General features: G+C 48.8%; 4 protein-coding genes across 4 annotated transcripts; 3 read left to right on the forward strand and 1 right to left on the reverse strand.

Annotated features, from left to right (window-relative positions):
* The first annotated feature begins 920 nt into the window (after positions 1-920).
* On the forward strand, positions 921-3103 carry Cldn7 (claudin 7). The gene is made up of 4 exons (XM_042670811.1): positions 921-1507; positions 2276-2440; positions 2525-2609; positions 2720-3103. The coding sequence occupies exons 1-4, from the start codon at positions 1285-1287 to the stop codon at positions 2880-2882; spliced, it is 636 nt and encodes a 211-aa protein (XP_042526745.1). The 5' UTR covers positions 921-1284; the 3' UTR covers positions 2883-3103.
* Positions 3104-3598: 495 nt separating this feature from the next.
* Positions 3599-13944, reverse strand: Elp5 (elongator acetyltransferase complex subunit 5). The gene is made up of 9 exons (XM_042670777.1): positions 13821-13944; positions 13594-13739; positions 13371-13431; positions 13205-13285; positions 9646-9863; positions 5828-6009; positions 5261-5353; positions 4590-4690; positions 3599-3943 (listed from the first exon to the last, which is right to left on the reverse strand). The coding sequence occupies exons 2-9, from the start codon at positions 13637-13639 to the stop codon at positions 3829-3831; spliced, it is 897 nt and encodes a 298-aa protein (XP_042526711.1). The 5' UTR covers positions 13640-13739; positions 13821-13944; the 3' UTR covers positions 3599-3828.
* A 94-nt stretch (positions 13945-14038) lies between these two features.
* Ctdnep1 (CTD nuclear envelope phosphatase 1) lies at positions 14039-21531 on the forward strand. The gene is made up of 8 exons (XM_042670778.1): positions 14039-14956; positions 18314-18380; positions 18472-18590; positions 18798-18869; positions 19267-19383; positions 19500-19611; positions 20516-20600; positions 20894-21531. Exons 1-8 carry the CDS (start codon positions 14855-14857, stop codon positions 20952-20954), a joined length of 735 nt encoding a protein of 244 aa, XP_042526712.1. The 5' UTR covers positions 14039-14854; the 3' UTR covers positions 20955-21531.
* A 1071-nt stretch (positions 21532-22602) lies between these two features.
* LOC122100435 (GABA type A receptor-associated protein) lies at positions 22603-25505 on the forward strand. The gene is made up of 4 exons (XM_042670859.1): positions 22603-22833; positions 23436-23514; positions 23670-23788; positions 25013-25505. Exons 1-4 carry the CDS (start codon positions 22744-22746, stop codon positions 25076-25078), a joined length of 354 nt encoding a protein of 117 aa, XP_042526793.1. The 5' UTR covers positions 22603-22743; the 3' UTR covers positions 25079-25505.
* Positions 25506-26330: the final 825 nt, after the last annotated feature.

Raw genomic sequence — 26330 nt, forward strand, 5'->3', positions numbered from 1 at the left:
ATGAGAAAGTTGGAAAAAATGTTGAGAGGAGGTCCGGGGCACAGGAGAGACTAAGAAGAACAGATAAAGATGTGTGGTAAAGATGTGTGCTCAAGGATGGTAGGGAAGTGAGTGGGGGTGGGAGGCGAAAATGGAGAAAACTCCTAGGAAGGCGAATGTTGGGTGTGTCAGAGATTCTGACCTCCACCTTACCCGCCATACGCTGCTGGCTGTCCTTAGTGGTTTCTTCCATATGCTAGGAGAAGCCTTGCTGCTGAAGAGGATGGCGACCGCTCATACATTAAACTCTGCTAGGTTAGGAATGGGGGACCAGGACTAGAGTTGTTGGGAGCCATGCTCAGAAGCCAGCTGTCTGTTAGAGGGCCTACCAGGAGGGCAACAGTAGAAAAAGGGAGGGGTGCTGAGAGTTGTCTTTGGGAGCAGAAACTTCAAGAAAGGTGCAGCGAGGGTTGATTCTCTCGTATGCGGCAGGGGTCTCTGAAGGTGGGAAAGGACAGCTTTGGAAACAGAAGAAAAGGAAGAAAGACTGCTTGAGGCAGAAACAGGAGGGGAAAGGGTGGCACCCAGTCTTTCCAGGAACATCCCCCAGCTCGGGCTCCGCGGCGTCTCAGGCACACCGACTGCAAAGGGTGCCAGAGGGCTGTCCAGCTTGGATGGATTTCCGAGAAGCCACAGCCTCTGCTTCACCTGCCGTGGAAGCCGAGCAAGTGAAGGGGCGTGACCCTGGGGCTCAGGTTTCTTCCTCATCACCTGCGCTCGGAGGGGGGTAGGGGCCAGGACTTCCGGTTCAGGTGAGTGTCCCTTCAGTGACGTCAGGTCACCCTCGGCTGCCCCTCCGGCCCCGCCTCCCCCTCGCGCGCTCCCTGCGCCCTACTTATACTCAGGTGCGCCGCACCTGTCCGCCCTCACCTCCGGACTCTCGGCGACGCCTCTGCCCGCTCCCTACAGCCTGGGGCCGAAAGGCCCAGATACACCCCGGGGATCGCGCCCACACGGCCCCTCCATTTGTTCGGGGTAGGGTCGTGCGAGCGCCTGGCCTCCGGGTACTGCTTTTGTCTGGAACCTGTCCTTCGAGTGCAGCCAGTTCCCACGGCTGCCAGGGGTGGATTTGTTTTACTTGGGGTGACAAGATTTTGCAGTCACTGGCTACAAACTTTTTTTTTTTTCTTCGTCTCAGGGTGACTTAAAATTCCAACCGGGTTGTCTTTGGTGAAGCTGTCCTTTTCGATTCTATTTGACTTGTAGGCTCGCCCTCCCAGGTTCCCATCTTTTTGGAGGGCGGAAATGGCCAATTCGGGCCTGCAATTGTTGGGCTTTTCAATGGCCTTGCTGGGCTGGGTGGGCCTGGTGGCTTGCACCGCCATCCCGCAGTGGCAGATGAGCTCGTACGCGGGCGACAACATCATCACCGCCCAGGCCATGTACAAGGGGTTGTGGATGGACTGCGTCACGCAGAGCACCGGCTTGATGAGCTGCAAGATGTTCGACTCGGTGCTCGCACTGCCGGGTAAGGCCGAGGGGCCGACGGGACGGACGCGCCCGGGTGGGGCAGGGCCGGAGCTCCTCGGCCGGGCGCCCTGTGGTTTCCAGGGAGCTGGAGAAGTGGACACACCGGGGGCCTTGGCTAGATCTGGCCTAGATTCTGGCGGCCCTGCTGTGAGTCCGCACCTGGGCCGCCCGCCGGGCCCGCTCCCTCGGCTGGAAGAGTGCAGGCCGGGCGCGCGCGCTCCTCTGCGACCCGGACCGTCTGTGGTCAGTTTTGTCTTGGACAAAAGGGCTCGGCGCGGAAGCCGTGGCCTGAGCCGCCAGACCGTGCTGTTTTGTGAGACGTGGGCCGCCACCTGCGACCTCTAATCTTATCGGCCGATTAGCCGAAGCCACAAACCCCGTGCCTTCGATAGCGGGGTGAGAGTTGGGACTCGCGACGGCCGGCGGCTGAGCCCCCGTGCCGCGCGTCCTTTCCCACGGCCCCCTTCCCCCTGCCCAGCGCGGTTTCATCGAAACCCAGGCGCCCCGGGCAGGTTCTGGGGCAGAGGGCGGGGCCGGGCCGTGCGTTGAGCGGGAAGGCCTCGGCCTAAGGCGGGGCGGGGGCCGGTGGCTGCGCCTCGGGCTTTGGCCTGGGGCAGGGGGCGGGGAGCGTTCCAGATCTGCTGGGGAACGGAGAGCTTCAATGATAGTCTCTGAACTTGGCGGGTGCAGCCTGGGGCTTGAAGGGTAGGGCCTTCCCGGGCCTCCCCGCATTTCCAGCGATGACAGGGCTCTTTCTTCTCCACAGCGGCCCTACAGGCCACTCGGGCCCTCATGGTGGTGTCCCTGGTGCTGGGTTTCCTGGCCATGTTTGTGGCCACGATGGGCATGAAGTGCACGCGTTGTGGAGGAGACGACAAAGTGAAGAAGGCCCGGATAGCCATGACTGGAGGCATCATTTTCATCGTGGCTGGTGAGCCACAGATCTAAGGTCGGCTTGAGGGTGGTAAGGTGCTGGCTTAAGACACTGGGAGTATCAGAATCCTTCTCTTTCCAGGTCTTGCCTCTTTGATAGCATGCTCCTGGTACGGTCATCAGATTATCACAGACTTCTATAACCCCTTGACCCCAATGAATGCTAAGTAAGTTTGGGACCCTTGCCTCTTAAAGACAGATCTGAGGTCCTGGGATACTGGGATAGGAAACAAGGCAGACAGGCCAGGATTCTGACTCTAACCCCTTCTCTCCACAGATATGAGTTTGGTTCTGCCATCTTTATTGGTTGGGCAGGGTCTGCTCTGGTCCTCCTAGGAGGTGCGCTGCTGTCTTGCTCCTGTCCTGGGAGTGAAAGCAAAGCTGTGTATCGGGCACCCCATTCCTACCCCAAGTCCAACTCTGCCAAAGAATATGTGTAACTTGACACCCTTATGCCCCAGTCTGATGGGCTGTGGGTGTGTCCAGATGATTCAGAAACCTAGGGCAGAGGACTCAGCCTGTGAGCAAGGTGTGAGACAAAGGCCCCCTGGCCACTCCATCCATTCATACCGTGTACAGTTCTCTGGGAAGGGGGTGGGGGGAAGAGACAAAAAGGGGAGCATGTGCTTTTTGTACAGTAATAAAAACTACATTTTAGAAAGCAGGTTTTTTTTTTCTTCTTTCGATCCTCTTGCTTTCTTTCCACATAAGTTGTGCCTACTTCAGTTCAGTGAAGCTACAGAGCACGATGGTGCCAGGCCATACAGTCCATTTTCATTGTTTAGGCTTAATACCTCACACGTCTGGCTTCCTTCATTCCCAGCCCACCACTGTTTTAAATAACTACCAAAGAGTTGCATTAAAAAAAAAAAAAAAGAGGTAGCCAGAAGCCGGTGGCTCGTGCCTATAATGCTAGCTACTCAGGAGGCTGAGATCTGAGGATCTCAGTTCAAAGCCAGCCTGGGCAGGAAAAGTCCATGAGACTCTTATTTCCAATAAACCACTGGAAAAACGGAAGTGGCGCTGTGGCTCAAGCGGTACAGTGCTCGCCTTGAGCTGAAGAGCTCAGGGACAGCGCCTAAGCCCAGAGTTCAGGCCCCATGACCGACCAAAAAAAAAAAGAGGTATATACATATATACATACATATATGTGTGGTATCTGTATCTATATATATATATATTTTAATTTGGAAGGTTACTTGCTTGCCTTACAATATACTCTCACCCATTTGCTGCCCTGATGACATGCTACTTCTTGGCACAGCAGGGCCTACATATACAAAGCAGCAAAGGTGGTACAGGGACAAGGTAAGGTCAATTCAAACAACACAAAGGTGCTTCTAAGTCCACAGTGTTTCTTCTCGTTGTCTAGTCAAATCTGGTCAGTCAAATATCTAGGTCTTCATCGGGGTCTTCTTGGTCCAGATCATCATAAACATCTGGCTCATAGAAGATGTGGCTGGAAGACTGACCTGGTCCAGGTCGCAGCAAAGCCTGCTGTCTGAGGAGGAAAGAGTTGATGCTGAGTAGGATGAGTGACAGGAGTCAAGTGTGAATTTACTTTTCCATATGACTCAGACAATCATGACTCAGACAGGCCCCTGTACCATTTTCTTGGTCCAAGTCCCTTTCTTTGACCTTCATGTTTGGTTAGAACTAAAGTTTCCCCAGACCATTTGGATTTGGGATAGTGCTTTTGTACAACTAACAAAACTTACATTCTTAGCAGCCTGAGGGCCAGGATTTGGTATCCTTGTCTCACCCACCCACAAGCAAGGAAAGGCATATACTCTGCCACTTAACCAGCGTTGCCACACCCATGTAGCTTCCTGTCCTAGCACTGCTGTAGAGGAAGAGCCACATTTCCGCAGTATAGTTTGGCTTAGCCAAGGCCCAGATTGTTATGGGGGAGAACCACAGTGGTGAGTCTAAAGCTCTAATGGAGAGATAAGACAAAACCTTCCGCCATTGTGGGAGGGTATATATGAATAGAGAGCCACTACCACTCCCTACTTGTCTCTGCAAGGTGGACTTCAGCCCCTATAAAGTCATGAAAGGTTAATCAATAATCTGTCAACACCCTATCACTCTGTGATCCAGTTGCTCAGCTCTACCCAGGAATCCAGGCATTTATGTTCCAATCTTACTTTTCAGAGCTGAATTGGAAGGGCAGAGTCAGGTTCTCTTTGGCTTCTCTTTCTTTCTTGGACAGGTGAAGGTTAAAAGTCAAGTGAGTTGTGGGATCCACCTGTAGGTACAAACATATGCTGCCACTCAGCCACATCACTGGGGTCCCTGGCCTCACCCCCAAACCTCTGCAGTTTGTATTTCCCTCTCTCTTTTTTTTTTTTTCCCTCTGTCGGTTGTGGGGCCTGAACTCTGGGCCTGGGCGCTGTCCACACTCAGCTCTTCAGCTCAAGGCTAGCGCTCTACCATTTGAACCAGTGCCACTTTTCTGGTGGTTACTTGAAGAGTCTCACACTTTCCTGCCCGAGCTGGCTTTGCACCATGATCCTCACTTCTCAGCCTCCTTAGTAGCTAGGATTATAGGTGTGAGCCATTAGCGCCCAGCTTCATTTCCTTTTTCTAGCCCCCAAACTTTTTTTGTTGTTAGAACTGGGGCTTAAACCTAGGTGCTGTCCCTTTTCTGCTCAAGGCTAGTGCTCTACCACTTGAGCACAGCTCCACTTCTGGATAATTGGAGATTATGGGTGGGTAGGTAATTGGTGATATGACTTTCCTGCTTGGGCTGGCTTTGAACCACAATCCTCCTTGGTAGCTAGGTGTGAGCCACTGATGCCAAGGCAAACATAAATACCAGAGGTACGTGGGAACTTGGCTGCTGCTGGGACTCTAGAGGTCCCTCTTGGAGATCCAGGTTGAAGTCAGGAAGGATGGAGAACCACTGAGTCTGTGTATAAGAAAAAAAGTTTCATTTATTTTTCACGTTTCAGGACCTCATAGCTCCTTTCTCCAATAATCTTAGGACTTTAAACTTTCCATTTTCTGGAAGATAGCATCTTTCCATAGTTAAGTTGGCAGGCTGAATCAAAAACAATCCTGAGTTCAAATGCTGGCTATGCCACTTGCCACTTTTAGTTTTACTATCTTGGCCAAATGGCTTCAAGTTAAACTTCTATGGACTGGTTTCACAGTCTGCAAAATGGGGATATAATGTACTCACAGTGAAAATAAAAGGAGGTAAATGATAGAAAACATAAGAGGACCTGGCTCAGGTGTATAGTATATACTCAGCACACATACATGGCCCAAGGCCCTGGGTTCTATCCCATGCATACTAAGCCATCAGCTTTCTCACGGCACTTTCCATTATGACACCTCTTTCTGACCCAAATCTCTAGTCTTCCCTGTTGCTTCTGTTGACCTGATAAGCTGGGCGTTGTTGGGGCCTTCGATAGAGGATGTGAACTGAAGCCTGGCCCATTTTACCATCCATGGTCACCTCTGTTTGAGCAAGGCTGCTCAGTGCTCCCAAGGGGCCTTGCCCATGAAGCTCTTCATGCAGCAGGCCCAACACACGCACCTGCCCTACAGGGGGGTTAACACCTAGAAGGGGACAAAAAAAAAAAAAAAAAAAAAGTAGGGCATGAAGGATAGTGGGGAGCATTCAGGATAGGCATAGAAATAGGGAAGAAAAAGGAAGGAGAGGTGCACATTCTATCAACTCGGCCCCAACCTCAATTTACCTTGACCAATCTTAATGCCCTGCCCTGAGTTTGTTTGTTTGTTTATTTATTTATTTATTGGGTCCAGTTGTGGGGTCTGAACTCTGGGCCTGGGCGATATCCCTCAGCTCTTCAGCTCAAGGCTAGTGCTCTACCACTTGAGCCACAACGCCACTTCCGGCTTTTTTCTTTTTGCTTATGTGGTGCTGAGGAATCAAACCCAGGGCCTCAGGCATGCAAGGCAAGCGCTCTACCACTGAGCCAACTTCCCAGCCCCTGAGTTTATTTTTTTCCCTCGGACTGATCCTGGGGCATGAACTCTGGGCTTGAGTGCTGTCCTTGAACTAGTACTCTACCACTTGAGCCACGGCACCACTTCCAGCTTTTTCTGTGCCTAATTAGAGCTAAGAGACTCACAGACTTTCCTGCCCTGGTTGGCATCCAACTGCAATCGTTAGATCTCAGCCTTCTGAATAACTGGGATTACAGGCATGAGTCACTAGTGCTTGCTAATGTTTGTCTTCTTTTTGGTCAGTCATGGGGCCTGAACTCAGAGCCTGGGTACTGTCCCTGAGCTGTTTTGCTCAAAGCTAGTGTTCAACCACTTTCAATCACAACACTGCTTCCAAGTCCACACTTTTAATAAACCTTACTCTAGTGCAATCTGACCAGGGCACAACTCTGACTTCGACTTTTCAGCATGGAATTTAATCACTGGCATCCATTAACTCCAGCCATTTGTGTGTGGGGTGTGTGTGTGTGTGTGTGTGTTGGTACTGGGGCTAGAACTCAGGGCTTAGGCATTGTTCCTTTGCCTTTTCTACTCAAGGCTAGCAATCTATTACTTGAGCCACAGCTCCAGTTGGCTTCTGGTGGTTAATCCCATGCACTTTCCTGCCCAGGCTGACTTCAAACTGTGATCTCAGATCTTAGCCTTCTGAGTAGCTAGGATTGATTACAGGTGTGTGCTTCCACTGCCCCAATCCAGTTCATCTCTTAATGAACTATTTGCAATTTTTGGAACGTATCAAGATCTCAGTTGTGTTTCTCTTCTCCTTTTGGAAGCATTAACAGTACTAAACACTATCACTTTAATCCTCACAAAGTCAGCTCATATCATGTGGCAATTTCAAGGAGTTTAATTCTAATGCTACCTATCACAGGCCCCACTGTTGCCTCTGCTTCCTAAAAGTGAGGATTACACTCATGCCAACTTTTTTGTCAGCCGTGGGGCTTGAACTCTGGACCTGGCACTGTCCTTCAGCTCAAGGCTAGTGCACTACCACTTTGAGCCATAGTACCACTTCTCGTTTTGTGAGTGGTTTATTGGAGATAAGAGTCTCATGGACTTTCCTGCCTGGGCTGGCTTTGAACTGTGATCCTTAGATCTCAGCCTCCTGACTAGCTAGGATTACAGGCATGAGACACCGACACCTGGCTCATGCCAACTCTTTTTTTTGGGTCCGGTCGGGGGCCTGAACTCTGGGCCTGGGTGCTGTCCCTCAGCTCTTCAGCTCAAGGCTAGCGCTCTACCACTTGAGCCACAGCGCCACTTCCAGCTTTTTTCTTTTTGCTTATGTGGTGCTGAGGAATCGAACCCAGGGCCTCGAGCATGCAAGGCAAGCGCTCTACCACTGAGCCACCTTCCCAGCCCATCATGCCAACTCTTTATATGCCCCGCTTTATACCCTTTACAGGGAAAAGTAAAGCACTGAGAAATCAAGTACTTCAACATATGGCTGGTTGTGTCTGACCCCAGGTGTATGCTAGTATCACAGTGCGCTTCAGGGCTAGTGCCAAATCTGCCTGGCTGATCTCTTGCTCTTCAGGATATTCAAGGTAATTCCTTTCTTCAGGTGCCTGGTGGACATCCTTTTATCATCACAGTCCCTAAGACACCTCAGCCCTATCAGATTATCTTGTAACTGCGTTTATTTCTCCATGTCCTTTTTGAGACTCTGAGCTCCAGGAAGACATGTTAATTTTTACTTTTTCATTATTTAAAATGGACCAGATACATTGTATGTACTTAATATTTATTGCATCACTGTAAGGAGTTAAAAAAAACTTTGTTTTCAGCCAGGTACAGGTGGTTTATGCCTGTAATTCTAGCTACTCTGGAGGCACCATCTGAGGATCAAAGTTTAAAGCCAGCCCGGGCAGGAAAGTTCATGAGATTCTTATCTCCAATTAACCACCAGAAAACCAGAAGTGGTGCTGTGGCTCACATGGTAAGAGTGTTCACCTTGAGAAGAAAAGCTCAGGGACAGCGGCCAGGCCCAGAGTTCAAGCCCCATGACCAACAACAACAAAAAACCCAAAACCAAAAACTTTGGGAAAAAGAAAACAATAAAACAACAGGGGCTGGGAAGGTGGCTCAGTGGTAGAGTGCTTGCTTCGCATGCATGAGGCCCTGGGTTCAATTCCTCAGTACCACATAAGCAGAAAAAGCAGGAAGTACTATGGCTCAAGTGGTAGGGTGCTAGCCCTGAGCTGACAAGCTGAGGGACAGTGCCCAGGCCCAGAGTTCAGGCCCTATGGCCGACAAAAAAACAACAAACTTTATGGATGTGGCAGCATGCACTAGTGATCCCAACACTTGGGAGGTGGAGCCAGTAAAACAATGAGTTCAAGACCACCAGGATTATATCCTGAGACCTTATCTCAAAAAAGAAAACCGAAAGCAAAACATCAAAAGAATCCTCTTGGCTGGGAATGTGGCTTAGTGGTAGAGTGCTTGCCTAGCATGCATGAAACTCTAGGTTTGGTTCCTCAGTACCACATAAATGGAAAATGCTGGAAGTGGTGCTGTGGCTCAAGTGGTAGGAGTTCTGGCCTTGAGCAAGGGGCAGGGACAGTGCCTAGGCCTTGAGTTCAAGCCCCAGGACTGGCCAAAAAAGGAAAAAAAGAAAAAGAAAAAAAAAGATGTTTATAGTCAGAGCATTGGGGAGGGAGTCACTCCCTGGGTGCCTCTAATTCAGCCTGAGTTACACAGCAAGATCCTGTCTCAAAAATAAAAGCAAGTGGGGGGGGGGGCGGGGTGAGGGGGAAAAGTGACCTTTCTCATCCTATGTCCTAAACCCCAATAAAGACAAATTAACAAAAATAAATAACCAAGCAAAAAAATAAAAAGCAACAAAAAATTGTAACAACAACAAAAAAAGCTTAACGGGCTCATGCCTATAATCCCAGATCTCAGGAGCCTGAGATCTGAGGATCGTGGTTTGTGAATCTTAATTTCCAACAAACTATATTAAAAAAAAAAAAATCTGCAAGTGGAGTTGTGGCTCAAGTGTCAGAATGCTAGCCATGAGCAAGAGAAACTCAGAGACAGCACGCAGGCCATGAGGTTTAAGTCCCAGGACACACACACATACACACTCGAAAACACAATGAAAACCAAAATAGTTAAAGAGATGGCAGAAGGCCTGACTGGAGATAACTGATTATTCTTCTTAGGGTGGGAGGGAACAGGGGACATTGTTTGGCAGGAGATATATGAGAGGAGAGGTCTCACCAGGGTAGGAGTTTCCATGGCTCAGAACATGCAGAGTCTGGCAGAGTTCAGTACAGGGAAGATGAAGCAACAACCAGCTGAGGGAATCAACAGCAATGGTGATAGAACAAGAATCTGTCCTGCACATGGCTCTCAAGGCTCCCAGAGGTCCCCCAGGATGGGCCTCCCCAGTTTTTGACCAGTTGAGTGGGTCTCTAAAGAGGTCATGGTAAATGAGCCTGTAAAAGAAAACAGGAAACCTATTACCTTTAACCCCAACTTCCAAATTTCTTCCTTAGATCTTTGGGACTGTTTCCTCAATTTTCTCTAATACTCCAAATATTAATGAGAACTAATTAGTGAGAAGCCAATGATTACACAGCTGTGTTTGACAGCCTAAACACTAAGCTTGACTTTATTACTTGCCTAAGGTCACCTGTCTGGGAATTCTAGCCAGTAAAATCTCTGACATTTGTTCTAAACTCTCCATCCAAACTGCCACTGAATGAAACACTTCTAGTAGTGTTTTCTAAGATTTATTAGGGCAGGAAATAAGTCTGCTCATCCACTGTTCTGCCTCCAGTGCCTAATACAACACCTGCTTTACAATCTGTGCCCACTATACACACAACTAATAAGTGAACCTGGATTACTATAATAGCCTTCCTACCTCATCTCCCAGTCTCTAGGATGCTTCCTTCCAAACCACCTTTCACATGGTGATTATTGGAATGTTTTATTTTTTTTTGTTGGTCATGGGACTTGAACTCTGGACTTGGGCGCTGTCCCTACGCTCTTCAGCTCAAGGCGAGCACTCTACCACCTGAGCCATAGTGCCACTTCGGTTTTCTAGTGGTTTATTGGAGATAAGAGTCTCAGAGACTTTTCTGAGATCCTCAGATCTCAGCCTCTTGAATAGCTAGGATTACAGGCGTGAGCCATCAGTGCACGGCTCTGGACTGTTGTTTTTATCAGGTATAGTATTAGCATTCTCTTCCCAATTGCCTTCGGGATACCATTTCAACGCCTTTAAGTCAAAGGCAGAGTCTGCTTATTCTTACTTTCTAGTAGGGTTTCTAATGCTGAACTCTATCTACTACAGTCTTCCATTTATTCTTTGTTTTGTTTTGTGCTGGTCTGGGACTTGAACTCAGGGCCTGGGCACTGTCCCTTACCTCTTCAGCTCAAGGCTAGCACTCTACTACTTGAGCCACAGCACCAGTTCTGGTTTTTTGGTGGTTAATTGGAGATAAGGGTCTCATGGACTTTCCTGCCCAGGCTGGCTCTGAACTGCATCTTCAGATCTCAAGTCTCCTGAGTAGCTAGGATTAGGCATGAGTCACCAGTGCCTGGCTCCCCTGGATATTTTTTGCTCAAGGTTAGTGCTCTACTACTGAGCCACAGCTACACTTCTGGCTTCTCTGGAGATAAGAGTCTCATGGACTTTCCTGCCAGGGCTGGCTTTGAACTACAATCCTCAGATCTCAGCTTCTTGAGTAGCTAGGTTTACAGGTTATGAGCCACTGGTCGCTGGCTTTATTCATTTATTTTGCAGTACTGAGTTTTGAACTCAGTACCTTGTACTGCTAAGTAGATGCTCTACTGCTTAAGCCTCTCTCTACTTAAGTCCCTCTGCTAACCCCTTTTTATGTAGGTTATTTTTGAGATAGAGTCTCACTTTATGCCTGGGAAGTTCTGGAATGAGAGTCTTATTTGTGCTTCTCTTTGTGTCTGGGATGACAGGTGAGTACCACTGCATCTAGCCATTATCCAAAATGGAGTCTCAAAACTTTCATGTTAAGGATGACCTCAAACCATGGTCAACTCCTCTCCTCCATTATATCTCAAATAGCTAGGATTACAGGCATGGGCCACACATCCATTTTACTTCTATTACTCTCTCAACTTCCAGGGTCTCTACTTTGGATTGTTCAAGTCATCACCATTTCTCCCTTATCTTTGCTCTTACTAATTCTCATCTTCTTTGTGATTTACATCCATTCTTTCAATGAATACTTAAGAAGTTGCTCCTAAAACAGGAATGACCACAGGGAATAAAAAGTAAGTAAGTTTGGGGCTGGAAAGGTGGCTCAGTGGTAGAGTGCTTGCCTTGCATGTATGAGGCCCTGGGTTTGATTCCTCAGCACCACATAAGCAAAAAGAAAAAGGCTGGAAGTGGCACTGTGGCTCATGTGGTAGAGCACTAGCCTTGAGCTGAAGAGCTGAGGGACAGCGCTCAGGCTCCATGACAGGACTCCCCCCCAAAAAAAAACTAAGTAAATTTTAGGCTCTTAAATTGTTACCTGTTAAAAATCAGGCTGCTGACAATTTTGTTATAAAATATCAGAACGGTTCACAAGGCTAGAATGTTTTAAACTAGACCATGTTAAACCTTATAGGTGTGTGTGTGGGGGGGGTGGCCATACAAATGATAAAGACAATTAGAAACTGTTACCAAGGAAAAACCTCATCCTATAAAATGCTACAAGTCAGGAACCCAGCACCCATGGCTCACGCGTAATCTTAGCTACTCAGGAGGCTGTGATCTGAGGATCCCGGTTCAAAGCCAGCCCGGGCAAGAAAGTCCCTGAAACTCCTATCTCCAATAAACCACCAGAAAACTGGAAGTGGCACTGTAGCTAAAGTGGTAGAGCGCTAGCATGGAGCTGAAGAGCTGAGGGACAGCTCCCAGGCCCAGAGTTCAAGTCCCATGACCGACAAAAACAAAAACAAAATGCTACAAGTAATCAAACCTGTCAGCAAAATCAGTTTTCTGACTTAAAAATATATCACTGATTTTGCTGGGCAATGATGGCTCATGGCTGTATTTTTAGCTACTCAGGTGGCTGAGATCTGAGGCTTCTAATTTGAAGACAGCCCATGCAGACACATCCATGAGGGAGACTCTTATCTCCAAGTAACCAACAAAAGCCAGAGTGGAAGTGTGGCTGGCTCAGGTGGTAGAGTTCCAATCTTGAGCAAAAAAAGCCAAGCAAGAGCTCAAGGCTCTCAGTTTGAACACCTGTATTAGCACACTCATGCATGTACACACACACAACATACAAATCAATAATTTTGGAGGTCACACAGCAAAGGAGATACATTCTTAACTTTTACTAATTTGCTGGAGATAGCATCTAATGACTTGAAGGTTAGGTATATAATAGTTGCGAACCAAACGGCTTGTTTAAAACATGTAGCGTGGTCACACTTGTTTCCCTACCACTAGATTTGGCTGTCCAACCTCACTACTACGTACCAGGTTGTGGGTGGTGGTTGTTTTTTAACTGCTGAGGAAGTCCTTTAATTTTTGGGGGGGGGGGGGGGTCCGGTTGTGGGGCCTGAACTCTGGGCCTGGGCGCTGTCCCTCAGCTCTTCAGCTCAAGGCTAGCACTCTACCACTTGAGCCACAACGCCACTTCCGGCTTTTTTTCTGCTTATGTGGTGCTGAGGAATCAAACCCAGGGCCTCAAGCATGCAAGGCAAGCGCTCTACCACTGAGCCACCTTCCCAGCCCTGAGGAAGTCCTTTAGCACCAGAGAACCCACTCCTAATGAAATCCCTTTCCATATGTACTTACCGGCTGTTGACATCGGATTCAAAACCTTCTCGAAATTCTTCCTCGCTTACTTCACAGCCCAGGACATGGACTTGCTCCCCACTAAGGCAGAGGGGAAAGTTTAGAGTCAGTTATAGACTCCCTTCCCAGGGCAGGATGGGCAGGCCCTCACTGAGGGATAACTCACCTTAGCGCAGATTTCTTGACAAGAGCCTTCAGGAGACTGCGCCCCTCCCACTCCACGGAATCTGGGGAGAGCGAGGGACGGATTAATTCGTTCATGAGATTTCCGGCTTCACAAGTTCCTACCTGTGACCCAGGACCCAGGATCCTTTCCCTATACGCCCCCGATCCCCCCCCCCCCGACCCCCAGCAAGGCCTGACTCTTCCCCGAAGCCTCAACATCTCACCTCGAAGCAGCACCAGGCCACCAATAGCCAACAACGATTCCAACATCTCCGCGCAGCCCGCGCGTCTTCCGACGCTCCAAGATGACGTCACGGCGCCGGCGCCGCCCCCGCTTCGTCGGGGCGTGGCACTCAAGATGACCTAAAGTCTGGAATGAGAGGTGATTTCGTGTTCAGTGTTCCCAGGGCGCTTACGTGAATGAACCCCTCCCCAGCCTCGGCACACATACGTAGAGACATCCAGTCTGCATGTTCACAGTGATCGCGGGCTGAAGAGGCTTTGGGGATAGCTGTCAGTGGGAAAGGAAGGGCGTCGCGCTATTCTACCTCCACTCCTCCCCTGCGCCGGCCGAACTTTGACCACGTGACGTCACCCACCCCGCACGTCATTGGAGACTGAGGTCCACGCCCCGCCTAGCGGCCCTTCCGCGCGTGCGCAGTATTGCAGCCTTGTCCTGGGGACTCTCCACTTTCCTTAACCCTACCCTCTGTAAGACCGAGTAGAAGGAACAGTAATCCGGGTAAAGCGAATACACGTCACCACCGGAAGTATTGTCAGAAGGGAAGAGGAGGGGGGGGGATATAGGAGGAGGGAGCCCTCTGGGCAGTAAAATGGCGCCTGTCAGAGTGGGAAAACCAGCTGCAGAGGCTGCAGCCCTGCTCCTCAGCGGCTAGGAGACCCCCGGCCTCGGGGAGGGGGAGGCCACCTCGGCCCAGCGCTCCGTGCCCTGCGGCTCCCCCTCCCCCTTCCTCGCTCCTGTGCTCCGCCAGCTCGTTCTCTGCCGTCGAGGCCTTTCGCGCGCCGCTAGCCCCCACCCGCCCCTTTCCCGAGGGCAGCTCCCTAGCGCGCCTGCGCAGCGGGCCACCCTCCACTTCCCCCTCTTCCCCTCCCCCTCCATCCCTGACCCCCTCCCCCACAACCCCTTCCCCCCCAATTCTCTATACCCCTTCCCTCCTGGTCTCCGAGGACCCCATCCTAGCCTGATCTGTCTCTGCCAGAAACCTCCGTGAAGGCGCCTTTGCTACCCCCCCGTCCATGTGGGCCCCCGCGGGCTGCCCACGCCTGTCCCCCAGCTCCCGATTCCGCTGGGCTTTTCCCTCGCCGGGGGTGGCTCTGTGAGCCGCCCGCTTGGTGCCAATCGCTGCAGCCTCTCCTGCCACTCGGGGCCCCCGTTCTCCCTCCCGGAGGCGGGGGGCTGCCCCCGGGGGGCTGGCGGAGCTGGGCCGCGGGGGCCCCGGGGCCGGCGGTGCCGGGGTCATCGGGATGATGCGGACGCAGTGTCTGCTGGGGCTGCGCACGTTCGTGGCCTTCGCCGCCAAGCTCTGGAGCTTCTTCATTTACCTTTTACGGAGGCAGATCCGCACGGTGAGTTTGGGTGGGTGCTGGGGTTGTTAGGGTTCGCTGTCAGCGGTTCTTGCCTTATCGATGTGTATTGAGCCTCGGGGCCTAGGAATGGAGTCTTGGGGACCTTGGAGTGGGGAGGAGGAGACCTTACAATGGAACCGAGATTTGGTGGGTTTTTATTTGTTTTGTTTTGTGGCCTGGATGGTGGTGCAGGATCTGGGAACGCTTGGGGGCTAGAGTGGTGGGTGGGGTTTTCTTTAAGAAAGCTGGAGTTGCTAAAGAAACCGGGAGGCAAGAACACCTGTTTGCTGGCAACCGGAACTGTTGATTTGTGCTGGAGAAAGACCCTCCTATTAGGACCTCCGGGTATGTTTGGTCTAGGAGAGACTGGCTTGTGTGTCAAGGTGGGAGTGGATTGAAGGGCATATGTAACAAGGATGGACGAAACTTGGGAAAGTCCTGGGTGTGAGGGAGAAATCTCTGTGGTTCCCGTCAAAGGGAACTCCTCCAAAACGGCCCTGGAAACATTTCATAGTGTGGGTGTGGGTGTGGGTATATGAGTATATTGAAGTCTTGGGACTGAAAAACATGCTTTTATGATGGATATCTTTACTTGTGGAAGGGAACACATTAATGTTGGTCATCCCTGTTGCAGGACTGGGTGGTCAATTGTAGACCTTGCACTTGAAGGCAAGCTTGCTTCTCCAGGAGTCCGTTGCATTATGAAGGGATACTTTGGCTGGTGGAGATTGTATAGATGTTCCCAATCATCTGTGGGCTCCCTCCCCCTGAGCTTTTCTCCAAGGTCAAAGCTCCTTCAACTAATATCACTTAATGAATGTGCTCTTGTGTTCTCATCATCACTGAGACAAAGTCTCTGAAGTCAGATTTTTTTTTTTGGTCCGGTCGTGGGGCCTGAACTCTGGGCCTGGGCGCTGTCCCTCAGCTCTTCGGCTCAAGGCTAGCACTCTACCACTTGAGCCATAGTGCCATTTCCGGGTTTTTTCTTTTTGCTTATGTAGTGCTGAGGAATCAAACCCAGGGCCTCAGGCATGCAAGGCAAGCACTCTACCACTGAGCCACCTTCCCAGCCCCTGAAGTAAGATTTTTAAGGAACATTGACTGAGCCGGGCTACAGCGGGCTGTGTTTGTATCACACTTCAATACAATTTGAAAAAATGAAATCAGGGAGGGACAGCCTCAGTCAAAGCAGATGGTGAGACATCCCTAGAGGTAGTGGGATTGACTTCATTGATTTGGAGGAATGGCCTGATATTGGGTTCACTCACTTCTCTACCAGTGTATTCCTTCCACTTCCTGATTTAGGATGAGGACTGCACTCTATGGTAGTGGTTGTAGAAATGGCTAGTTTCTTAAGACAGCAAGGAGACAAGAAGAGAAATTGTGGTCAGAGAAGATGAGACAGCTAACTCCTGGGATTTTCTTTTATGTGTTAAAAGTTGTCAGTACATTCTGCTGGACCCTGTTTCTGAGAATCTCGCCTTCTCTATAACACACTAATTTCCTAGACATAGGGAGTAGTTTAGCCCATGTATTGCAGCATTCATTACATTTAAAATTGCTCTCCTTTGAGCAGCACTGACCCCAGAGCCTTTTGTCCTCTCTTCCCTTCACTCTGGTTCCCTGCCCCCTCTTTCTGACAGATACTTGGAGCATTCCCTACATGCCCAGCATATGCAAGCCGAGATAGCAGGGCAAGACACCCGAGCTGTTTCAGCCCTCATCACAGGCCCAGAGAGCAAAGAAGGACAGATGCCTTGGGATTAAAGGGAAGAGGGCCTTTGGTTTGCAAAAGGGGAGACTAGTTCTAGTGTGGCTTGGGGCCTAGATATGAGCAAAGAATATTTTTCCTTTACAAGAAAGTAACAGAGGAAGGAAATCACCATGCATGGAGATCTGAGTATTAGGAAATAGCCTTTAAAGTATGCTTGGAGAGCAGAGCTAGAAGGTTGAGGTGGTGATGTCCTTGTCCCTTCTTCACCTCTCACAGCTCTTCCCTGGCCTTCTCCATACTCTTGACAGTCAGCCTGGCAGGTGGGGCTTTCCAATGTTTCCTGTCTTGCCCTAGGTACGGGATAAGGAGGTTGTTCAGAGGGCTGAGGTTTGTTGCAACTTGTGACTTGGCTAGTAAAGATATAAGTGGACAGGTGGCTGGTTAAAATAGGTTTGGTGGCCTCTAGCCAGAGGAACTTAGCTGACCTGACAACCTCTGGGCTCCCTTATCCTCTATTCCCCTTAGAGATCCAAGGACTTCCTCTCCTGATTATTACTTCTTGTCTGCCAGGAGTGTGAAGCCCTTGGCTCCCAATGGGAGAGGATGTGAATGACCACAGACAGAGTCCTTGGGGTGTATTTTGGACCCATGTATTTCTTTGTTCATCATCAGGCTAAGATTTTTTTGTTTTTAACTCACCACCCTTTTTCTATAATGTTGTAGGCACTGGGAAATAGCCATGATTGAAACAGAATTCATGCTTTCCTGGAGTTCATTCTGTTGAGTAGATAGGTCTACCTATATGGCATCAGATGAGTTATTAACTCCTCCAAGCCTGTTTCACCATACTCAAAAAAAAATTTGCAATAGCCAGGTACTGTTGGCTTATGCCCATAATCCTAGCTTCTCAGGAGGCTGAGATCTGAGGATCCTGGTTTGAGGCCCACTCAGGGAATCTATGAGACTCTTTTTTTTTTTTTTTTGACTGGTTCTGGGGCCTGAACTCTGGGCCTGGGTGCTATCCCTCAGCTCTTCAGCTCAAGGCTAGCGCTCTACCACTTGAGCCACAGCACCACTTCCGGCTTTTTTTTCTTTTTGCTTATGTGGTGCTGAGGAATTGAACCCAGGGCCTCATGAATGCAAGGCAAGAACTCTACCACTGAGCCACTTTCCCAGCCCTCTATGAGTCTCTTAACTACAAATAACCACCAGAAAACTACAAGGGGTGCTGTCACTCAAAGTGGTAAAGCCCTAGCCTAGAGCAAAAAAGCTCAGGGGCAGTGCCTAGGTTCTGAGTTCAGGGTCCACAACTGACAAAAAACAAAGAGACTGAGCAAAAGTGAGAAACCCTAAGTTTAAGCTCCAGTACTGGTGCATACACACACACAAAAAAGGAATAAAATTAAGATTGTCTTGTGTTTTCGTTGTCTTGGGGATTCAACCCAGGCTTCCTCTAGGCTAAGCAAGTGCTCTGCATTGCGCTTCACACTCAACCCTATTAATACAGTTTAAGGATTAAGTGAAATAATCTAAATCATACATACGGTACCTATCAAATGTTCAGTATATATTACCTGTTACTGTTAATAGGAAAGGTTTCCTTGTTAAAGGGTCTAATTCTTTCTCTCTTTTGTTATTCTTAGGTAATTCAGTACCAAACTGTCCGATATGATATCCTCCCCTTATCTCCTGTGTCCCGGAATAGGCTAGGTGAGTACACTGGCTAGGAAGACGCTTGGAGGTAGGGTTCCAGCACTGGGCTGGAGGTCGGTTGTTGTTGTTCCTTCCCATTGTGGTTCAGCCCAGGTGAAGAGGAAGATCCTGGTGCTGGATCTGGATGAGACACTAATTCACTCTCATCACGATGGGGTCCTGAGGCCTACAGTGCGGCCTGGAACACCTCCTGACTTTATCCTCAAGGTGTGTAGGGGGAGAAAGTGAGGAAATGCTTATGTCTGTTACCCTGCCCAGACCCAGACTTCTCTTACCCAGTCCCAGGGCCTGGTCTCCTTAAAGCAAAGAAACAACCAGTGGAAGTGGGGGGAGGGAGGGGGAGGTAGTAGCATGCCCTTTAGGCATGTATGGTGGTGTACGGGACTTCCCCAACCATGCCCTATTCCTTTATAGGTGGTAATTGACAAACATCCTGTCCGGTTTTTTGTTCATAAGAGACCTCACGTGGATTTCTTCTTAGAAGTGGTGAGTGTATTTGAGATAAAGACAGCTTTGTGGTCAACTGGTTGTAGGGCTCTGGTTGGAGGAAAGGATGAGAAGTGGGTTAAAGAAGTTTTGGTAAGGAAATAGCTTACAGTATTTGGCGATTCATCTGTTATACTGATGTAATTCTATTTTTCCACAGGCATTCTGTGCTTTTGTATCAGCATATCTGAATCTTAAAAGCTGCAGGATGTCTCAGACACTGAATTTGAAAGTTTGGGGGAGGAGGTTCAAAGTTTTGTGTATTCAGAGACACGTGATGTTGCTTTAAGGCCTGAAGGACTTGATTGAAAGAGAACTGTGTCTGAACAAATAATCACCTTATATTATACACATCTCTCCCTCTCCCAACCCTTACCCCTCTGCCAATCAATTTCAGGTAAGCCAGTGGTATGAGCTTGTGGTATTTACAGCAAGCATGGAGATTTACGGCTCTGCAGTGGCAGACAAATTGGACAACAGCAGAAGCATTCTTAAGAGGAGATACTATAGACAGGTAAGTGGCTAGAATAAGGTTGGAGATGTGGACTGGGTGGGAGGGATCTGAGTGTGAGGCATTTGTCTTCATGGGGATATTGGCAGGAGTGCTACAAAATCCTCTCTGCTTTCCAGCACTGCACTTTGGAGTTGGGCAGCTACATCAAGGACCTCTCTGTAGTCCACAGTGACCTCTCCAGCATTGTGATCCTAGATAACTCCCCAGGGGCTTATAGGAGCCATCCAGGTATGTGGGAAGGTGGGGAGGTTTTTGTTTCATTTTTTGGTGTTTGTTGGTTTTGGTTTGTACTCTGGCCCTTGGGTTTGCTTGCTCAGTTGGCACTCTACCATTTAGAGTCATCCTCTATCTCTGTTTTATTTATTTTGTTTGTTTGTTTGTTTTTGTTTTAAACAGGGTATTGTATAGTTAGGCTAGCTTGAACGTTTTTGTTTTTGTTTTTGATGGTGCTACTAGGTATAGAATCCAGGACCTTTACTACTGAAGTACACCCCAGGTTCCTGAGATTGTGTGTGTGTGTGTGTGTGTGTATTGGGAATTGAACTCAGGGACTCTGAATTCTATGCAATCTACCATTGAATTAAATCCCTACCCCTCTGGAAAGTATTTTGAATATAGGGAACTAGTAAACAGGACACCTTGGTTTTGGTCCTAGAAAGCTGCAATTCTTTGGTATACTATAGGTGTAAACACTAGTTATTGTAAATGAAACCCATTTATCCATTTCACAGTTAACTTCCTAGTCATATTTACATCAAGTAAGGCCAACTAATAGTAAGTTTGACTAGAAGTCTCACACTAGTCTGAGATCTGGTGATTAATAATTTTAAGGTTTTTGGGCTGAGTGGCTCAGCGGTAGAATGCTTGCCTCATATGCATGAGGCCCTGGGTTCAATTCCTCAGTACCACATAAAAAGAAAAAAAGCCAGAAGTGGTACTGTGGCCCACGTATTACAGTGCTAGCCTTGAGCAAAAGCAGCAAAAAAAAAAAAAAAAAGGGCATAAGGTTTTAAGCTGATGACTGTGGGGGTGGGCCATGGACAGTATGGCTTTTTAAGAAAATTTTCCGAGAATAAACAACAGGTTTTCTTGAATTCTTTGTTTCTTCTCATCTGCATTTCACCCACTCTAGACAACGCTATCCCGATCAAATCCTGGTTCAGTGACCCCAGTGACACGGCCCTTCTTAACCTGCTCCCAATGCTGGATGCCCTCAGGTAAGGGAAGTAGGCTAGACACATGGCTTTCTGAGGAAAGGAGAAGGTGAGGAATCCCAAGAGAATAAAAAAAGTTTGTCCTATTTTACTTATTTACCTCTCTTCCCTTAAAAAAGATTTAGTGTTTGAAAGGTCTTCCTACTCCAAAGATCATCACTTTCAGCTATTAGGTTTTGGTCAAATTAAACCTGTCTCATGTGAAAGTCCCACTTCTCCAGTGAGGCTGCCTTATGCTAGTGTTGTGAAGATGTCAACTAAAGGTACTCCACCAATGCAAGTTATTGTCATCCCAGGTTCACCGCTGATGTCCGTTCCGTGCTGAGCCGAAACCTTCACCAACATAGGCTCTGGTGACAGCTGCTCCCCCTCCACCTGCATTGGGGTGGGGGGGAAAGGGAGGGCCAGCCCTTGGGATGCCTTCAGTTGCTTTGTCCAATGTGAGGACTGCCTGGGCAGGGTCTACCCCTCCCATCCCTCTCTGCCTTGGGAGCCCTACACTCCACTTGGAGTCTGGATGGACACATGGGCCAGACTGAGAAGCAGCCTCACTCTAACTTCGTGTTCACACTCCATGGAAATCCCAGACTGGGACAGGTGGAAGTCTTGGAGAGCTGAAACAGTATCTGTTGGAGAGGCAGGACTGGCCAGAGTGAGAGACATACATACAGTGATCCTGGAGGCTTAAAGAGAAGCCAAGTCAGCTTTGTTGTGATTTGATTTTTTAAAAATTCTTGTACAAAACTGATCTAATTCTTCACTCCTGCTCCAAGGGCTATGGGTGGGAGATTGGGATTTTGGGCCACTGGATCTTCCTCAAACTTGTCCTTCCCTCAGTTTTTCTTTCTCTAGAATCCCCAATACTTGTAACCAACTTTCTCTCCCCACCCCCTTTCCTCTCTTTTAAACCATGCATTATAACTTTGAAACCAAATCTGCCCTAGGTCCTTCTCTGGGTATTTGGGAAATGGAGGAAACTTTATGTCCCACCCTGTCCTTGAGGCAGAGGGGAAAGACTGCTGTTGGGGTAAAGGGGAAAGTGGCTTTTAAAATGAGAATGGAGTAAGCCCAAGTGACAAGATGCTGTGGTGGGGAATGGATGGACCGCTCCAGAGCGGCAGGATAATACAGGAGAAACCTGGACCCCTAAAAATGCTTAAAGCAAGAAAGCTTTTGCTGGGGGTGGGAGGGGTAGGGAGGAGCAGGGGAGTGACATGAATATGCTAAGCAGGTCCTGCCCTCTGGCTGCTGGCACCGGGACGCCCTGCGGATCGGGGCGGGGCTGCAGCCTCACTGCTCCCTCTAGGCCCCGCCTCGGCGGCTCCTCCCCAAGCCGGCTCTACTTCTCACTAGCCACGTGACGCTCCTCCCCCCCCCCTAGGTCACATGATCTTATCCAAACCTGAAACCTGAAGTGTTCCTCCGCGCTAGCGTAACCCTTACTTTTCGGATCCCTTCTGCAGTTCCTGTTGGACCACTCCTTTGTGAACCCCAAGTGTTATGTCCGTCTTTCTAAACCTCTGTTGCCTTTCTACCCTGTTATTTCTGGATCTCAACTTTTTTGGGGGTACTATTTTGTTTTGGTGTCAACGGCCGCCTTCAGCGTAACAACACGTTTCGTGAATAGCCAGCCTTGTAATTGTCTGCTCTTCCTCCTACGTAATTTCCGAAAAGAACAGAACGTCTGGAAAACTAAGCCCCATTGCCACTTTCTACCCTCTTTTCTGCCCAGATTTGTGGGGGATGGAGATCGGGAAAGGGTTTTCAGTTATTTACAGCAGCAGCAAAAGCCAACCATCTTTGCTACGTTTCTGGCGTAGCCCACAAATAGGTTCCAAAGCGATTACGCCGAATGGGGGGGGGGCGCCGCGGAGGGGGGAGGGGGAGGGGGGAAGAGGTTGAGCGTGTTGCTACGTTTGCGGCGGTCATGTGCTCCGCCAGTGGCGTATCTCAGCAGGCGGGGCTCTCCCGGATGGTCGGGGGCGGGGTTGGTGAATAGGGAAGTGGCGCAAATTCGTGGATCTTTCCGCTGAGTCTGCCCGCGCGTCGCCTCCTCCGCCGCCGCCTTAGCCGCCGCCGCCCCCTATCCCAGCCCCCCTCCCCCGGTTCCCTCTGCGCATCTCGGTCCAGCCCGGTTCCCGGGAGGATGAAGTTCGTGTACAAAGAAGAGCATCCGTTCGAGAAGCGCCGCTCTGAGGGCGAGAAGATCAGGAAGAAATACCCGGACCGGGTCCCGGTGAGGACAGTAGCCAGGGCCCAGGCGGCGCTGGGCGCTGACGCCACAGCTTCGGCTTGGGTCTCAGGACGGGCAACTCTGGGTTCAGCCTGCAGTTTGTGGTGGGGCTGGGAAAGCCTGAAACTGCTGTTCTGGAACCAGGAGTGAAAAGAGTGGAGTTGAGGGTGAAAGGATGCACGCGAGAGAGACAGAGAGAGACTCAGTCAGAGAGAGAGAGTGGGGGGGGGGCGCAGATTGGTATCCGTGGGAATGGAGGTCTTAAGACTTGAGTTTGACAGCCGGAAGCTCACATGGTTGTGCGGTTATCCTCCCAGCTAGCTAGGTTTTCGACAGTGAAGCTCAAATCGACCCAGGTAGACCATCCTGTTCATCGGGTTAAGATGGTTGTTTATTATGACGTGCTATCCGGGATCGATCGCCGATATAAAGGTGAACTAGTGGGGTCAGGATCACTGCTTAGGACTGCACCGTGTGTACAAGACAAAGAGAAATGGGATTGGCATAGGTCTAAGTACTGGAAACATTATAGCTTGAGTCCTTGACATGTGGAGCTGTGGGTTGTATTCCTTACATCTTCTAATTTACATTTTCCCTTTTGTCAGGTGATAGTAGAAAAGGCTCCTAAAGCTCGGATAGGAGATCTGGACAAAAAGAAATACCTGGTGCCTTCTGATCTCACAGGTAGGAATCTGATCTAAGTCCCGAATTTGTCTCCTGAGGGTGGGTGGGGGTGCCATCTCTCTGGGGAGGCTCTACCTAACAGCTGGGTTGGGTTATGTTTTTCTTAGGTTGATGATCTCTCTCTCTCTCTCTCTTGCACCTTTTATCTTTGGCAGTTGGTCAATTCTATTTCTTGATCAGGAAGCGAATTCATCTCCGAGCTGAGGATGCCTTGTTTTTCTTTGTCAACAATGTCATTCCACCCACTAGTGCCACGATGGGTCAGCTCTACCAGGTATGGTAGCTGGGAAGTATTGGAGGTTTTGGAGAGGAGTCTTAGGAGAGTAGAAAATCAGCAGTTCTTGGACTGCTTACCTGCTGGCATGCTAGCCGTAAAATTTCATGATAGTCTTGGGTTGGGCTTTGGACAGAGAAGTGAGTGTAGAGAGAAGGGCAGAGACCTGTGAGTTAGAAGAATTGTTCTGATGGTGATTCTACCTAGGTGTCTAACCAGTTCCAAGATATCAAAGAACAGTTAAAGATGTATATGTGTGTATAATTTTCTTTTCGGTTGTGGGGCTTGAATTGAGGGCCTAGGCACTGTCTTTGAGCTCTTTTTGTTCAAGGCTAGTGCTCTACCACTTTGAACCACAGCTTCACTTCTGGTTTTCTGGTGGTTAACTGGAGCTAAGAGTCTCTCAGACTTTCATGCTGGGGCTTGGCTTTGAACCACAACCTTCAAATCTCAGCCTCCTCAACTAGGATTACAGGTGAGCCACCAGTGCCCAGCTCCATGAGATTCTCCAATAAATTACTCAGTGGCGCTGTGGCTCAAGTGGTAGAGCACTAGCTTTGAGCTGAGAATACCTGAGGAACAGCGCCCAGGCCCAGAGTTCAGGCCTCACTACAGACAAAAACAAAACAAAAAACAATGGTTCTTATCTGTGCAGTTCAAAGTCAGTCTAGGCAGGAAAGTATGTGAGACTTTTATCTCCAATGAACTCCTCAGAAAAAGCCAGAAGTTATTCTGTAGATCAAGAGTTAGAGTCCTAGCCTTGAGCACAAAGAAGTTCAGGGACAACACCCTAGCCCAGAGTTCAAGCCTAAGGCAACAATGGTTCTTGCTGAGAGCTGGGGCTTAAACCCTTAATCGTAACTACTCTTGAGGCTGTGATCTCAGATCTGAGCCAGTCCCAAAAAATGAATCCTTGAGACACTTCTCTCCAGTTAATTAGCAGAAAGCTAGAACTGGAGATATGTCTCAAGCTTAAGTGTCAGTTAAAATGTTCTTACTGAGCATGGTAATGCATGCATGTAATCTCAGCACTTGTGAGGCTAAGGCAGAAAGATTTTGAGTTGGAAGGCAGCTTGGGCTACATATAGTAAGTTCAAGGCCAGTCTAGATACATAGTTAGATTCTGTCTCAAGAGAAAAAGGAATTAAAGAATGTATCCCAGTATAGATGGTTCAACTAACTGAAGCCTGGTTACCTGAATACTGTTTTCCATTTTCACACTAGGAACACCATGAAGAAGACTTCTTTCTATACATTGCCTACAGTGATGAAAGTGTCTACGGTCTGTGAAGCTACTGCCCCAAAAGTGGGGGATCCCATTCTACAAAGAGAGAGGTGGTGTCCCTTCCTTGACTCAACCATCTCCTTCAGGCTCAAACACCATCTCCCTTCTTCAGGACCTACACTTTTTAATGTTCAAGGCTTTCTCTCCATCCCCTCTCAGCAGGAGGGGTAATGGTGGACGTGGCCTCTTGTACCTCTCCTTTCTCTTTCTTCCACTTCCTTTTATCCTCTGACCTATTCTTCTTTAGACTTCTTGATTGTCAATCTCTCACATCCAGCGATTGTTTGGTTTCTATTTCCTTTCTAACTGCCCAAGGGGCTCAAAACCCCAACAAACCATCCTTTCACTACCTTCTTTTTTTGGGGTAGATGGAATGGACTGAAATTGGAAGGGTAGGAGGCACGTCAATAAAGAGGAAACCACCAAGCTGAACTGAATTTTGCCTTGTGTTTTCCCCTTCTCCTCTTGCTTTTTGTCTCTAGAATGTTCGTGGGCTTTAATGGTGGAGAAAAGATGGAATGAGGGAAAAGGAGGTTGGAAGACTAGAAATAAATTTTGGCTTATTTTGTTGAAGTTGGGAATTTTCTTCTCTGCAAAGGGTATATTTATCTACTTATGTATTTTAAAATTTGTTATTCCACATTTTGTAGGCTTTTCATGTATACTATTTGGTATCTGCACACACACACACACAATGCCAGCTCCAGGGCTTGAACTCAGGGCCTTGAGAACTTTTTGTTGTTGTTTTGCCTTGGCTGGCACTCTACTATTTGAGACACAACTTTAGATGGCAGGTACATTTTTCTGTGAGTGGAATATTTTTGAGTTTTTTTTTTTTCATGAACCTTTAGTGTGCTTTTTGTTTTTGTTTTTTCTGGTTGGTTGTGGGACCTGAATTCTGAGCCTGGGCGCTGCCCTCAGCTCTTCAGCTAAAGGCTAATGCTCTAGCTCTTTAGCCACAGTACTCCTTCCGGCTTTTTGTGCTTATGTGGTGCTGAGGAATCGAACCCAGGGCCTCATGCTTGCAAGGCAATCACTGAGCCACCTTCCCATCCCCTGAAACTTCAGTTTTATGTGCTATGCTATGTTCTGATATTTTAAAAATATGCTGATTTTTTTTGGGGGGAGGGGAGGTCGGTCGTGGGTTTGAACTCTGGACCTGGGTGCTGTCCCTGTGCTCTTCAGTTCAAGGAGAGCGCTGTACTGCTTGAGCCACAGTGCCACTTCCGGTTTCCTAGTGGTTTTGGGGAGATAAGA

Source organism: Dipodomys spectabilis, unplaced genomic scaffold, assembly GCF_019054845.1.
Source record: "Dipodomys spectabilis isolate Male_0828 unplaced genomic scaffold, ASM1905484v1 ptg000576l, whole genome shotgun sequence".
In the NCBI taxonomy this organism is placed as follows: domain Eukaryota; kingdom Metazoa; phylum Chordata; class Mammalia; order Rodentia; family Heteromyidae; genus Dipodomys; species Dipodomys spectabilis.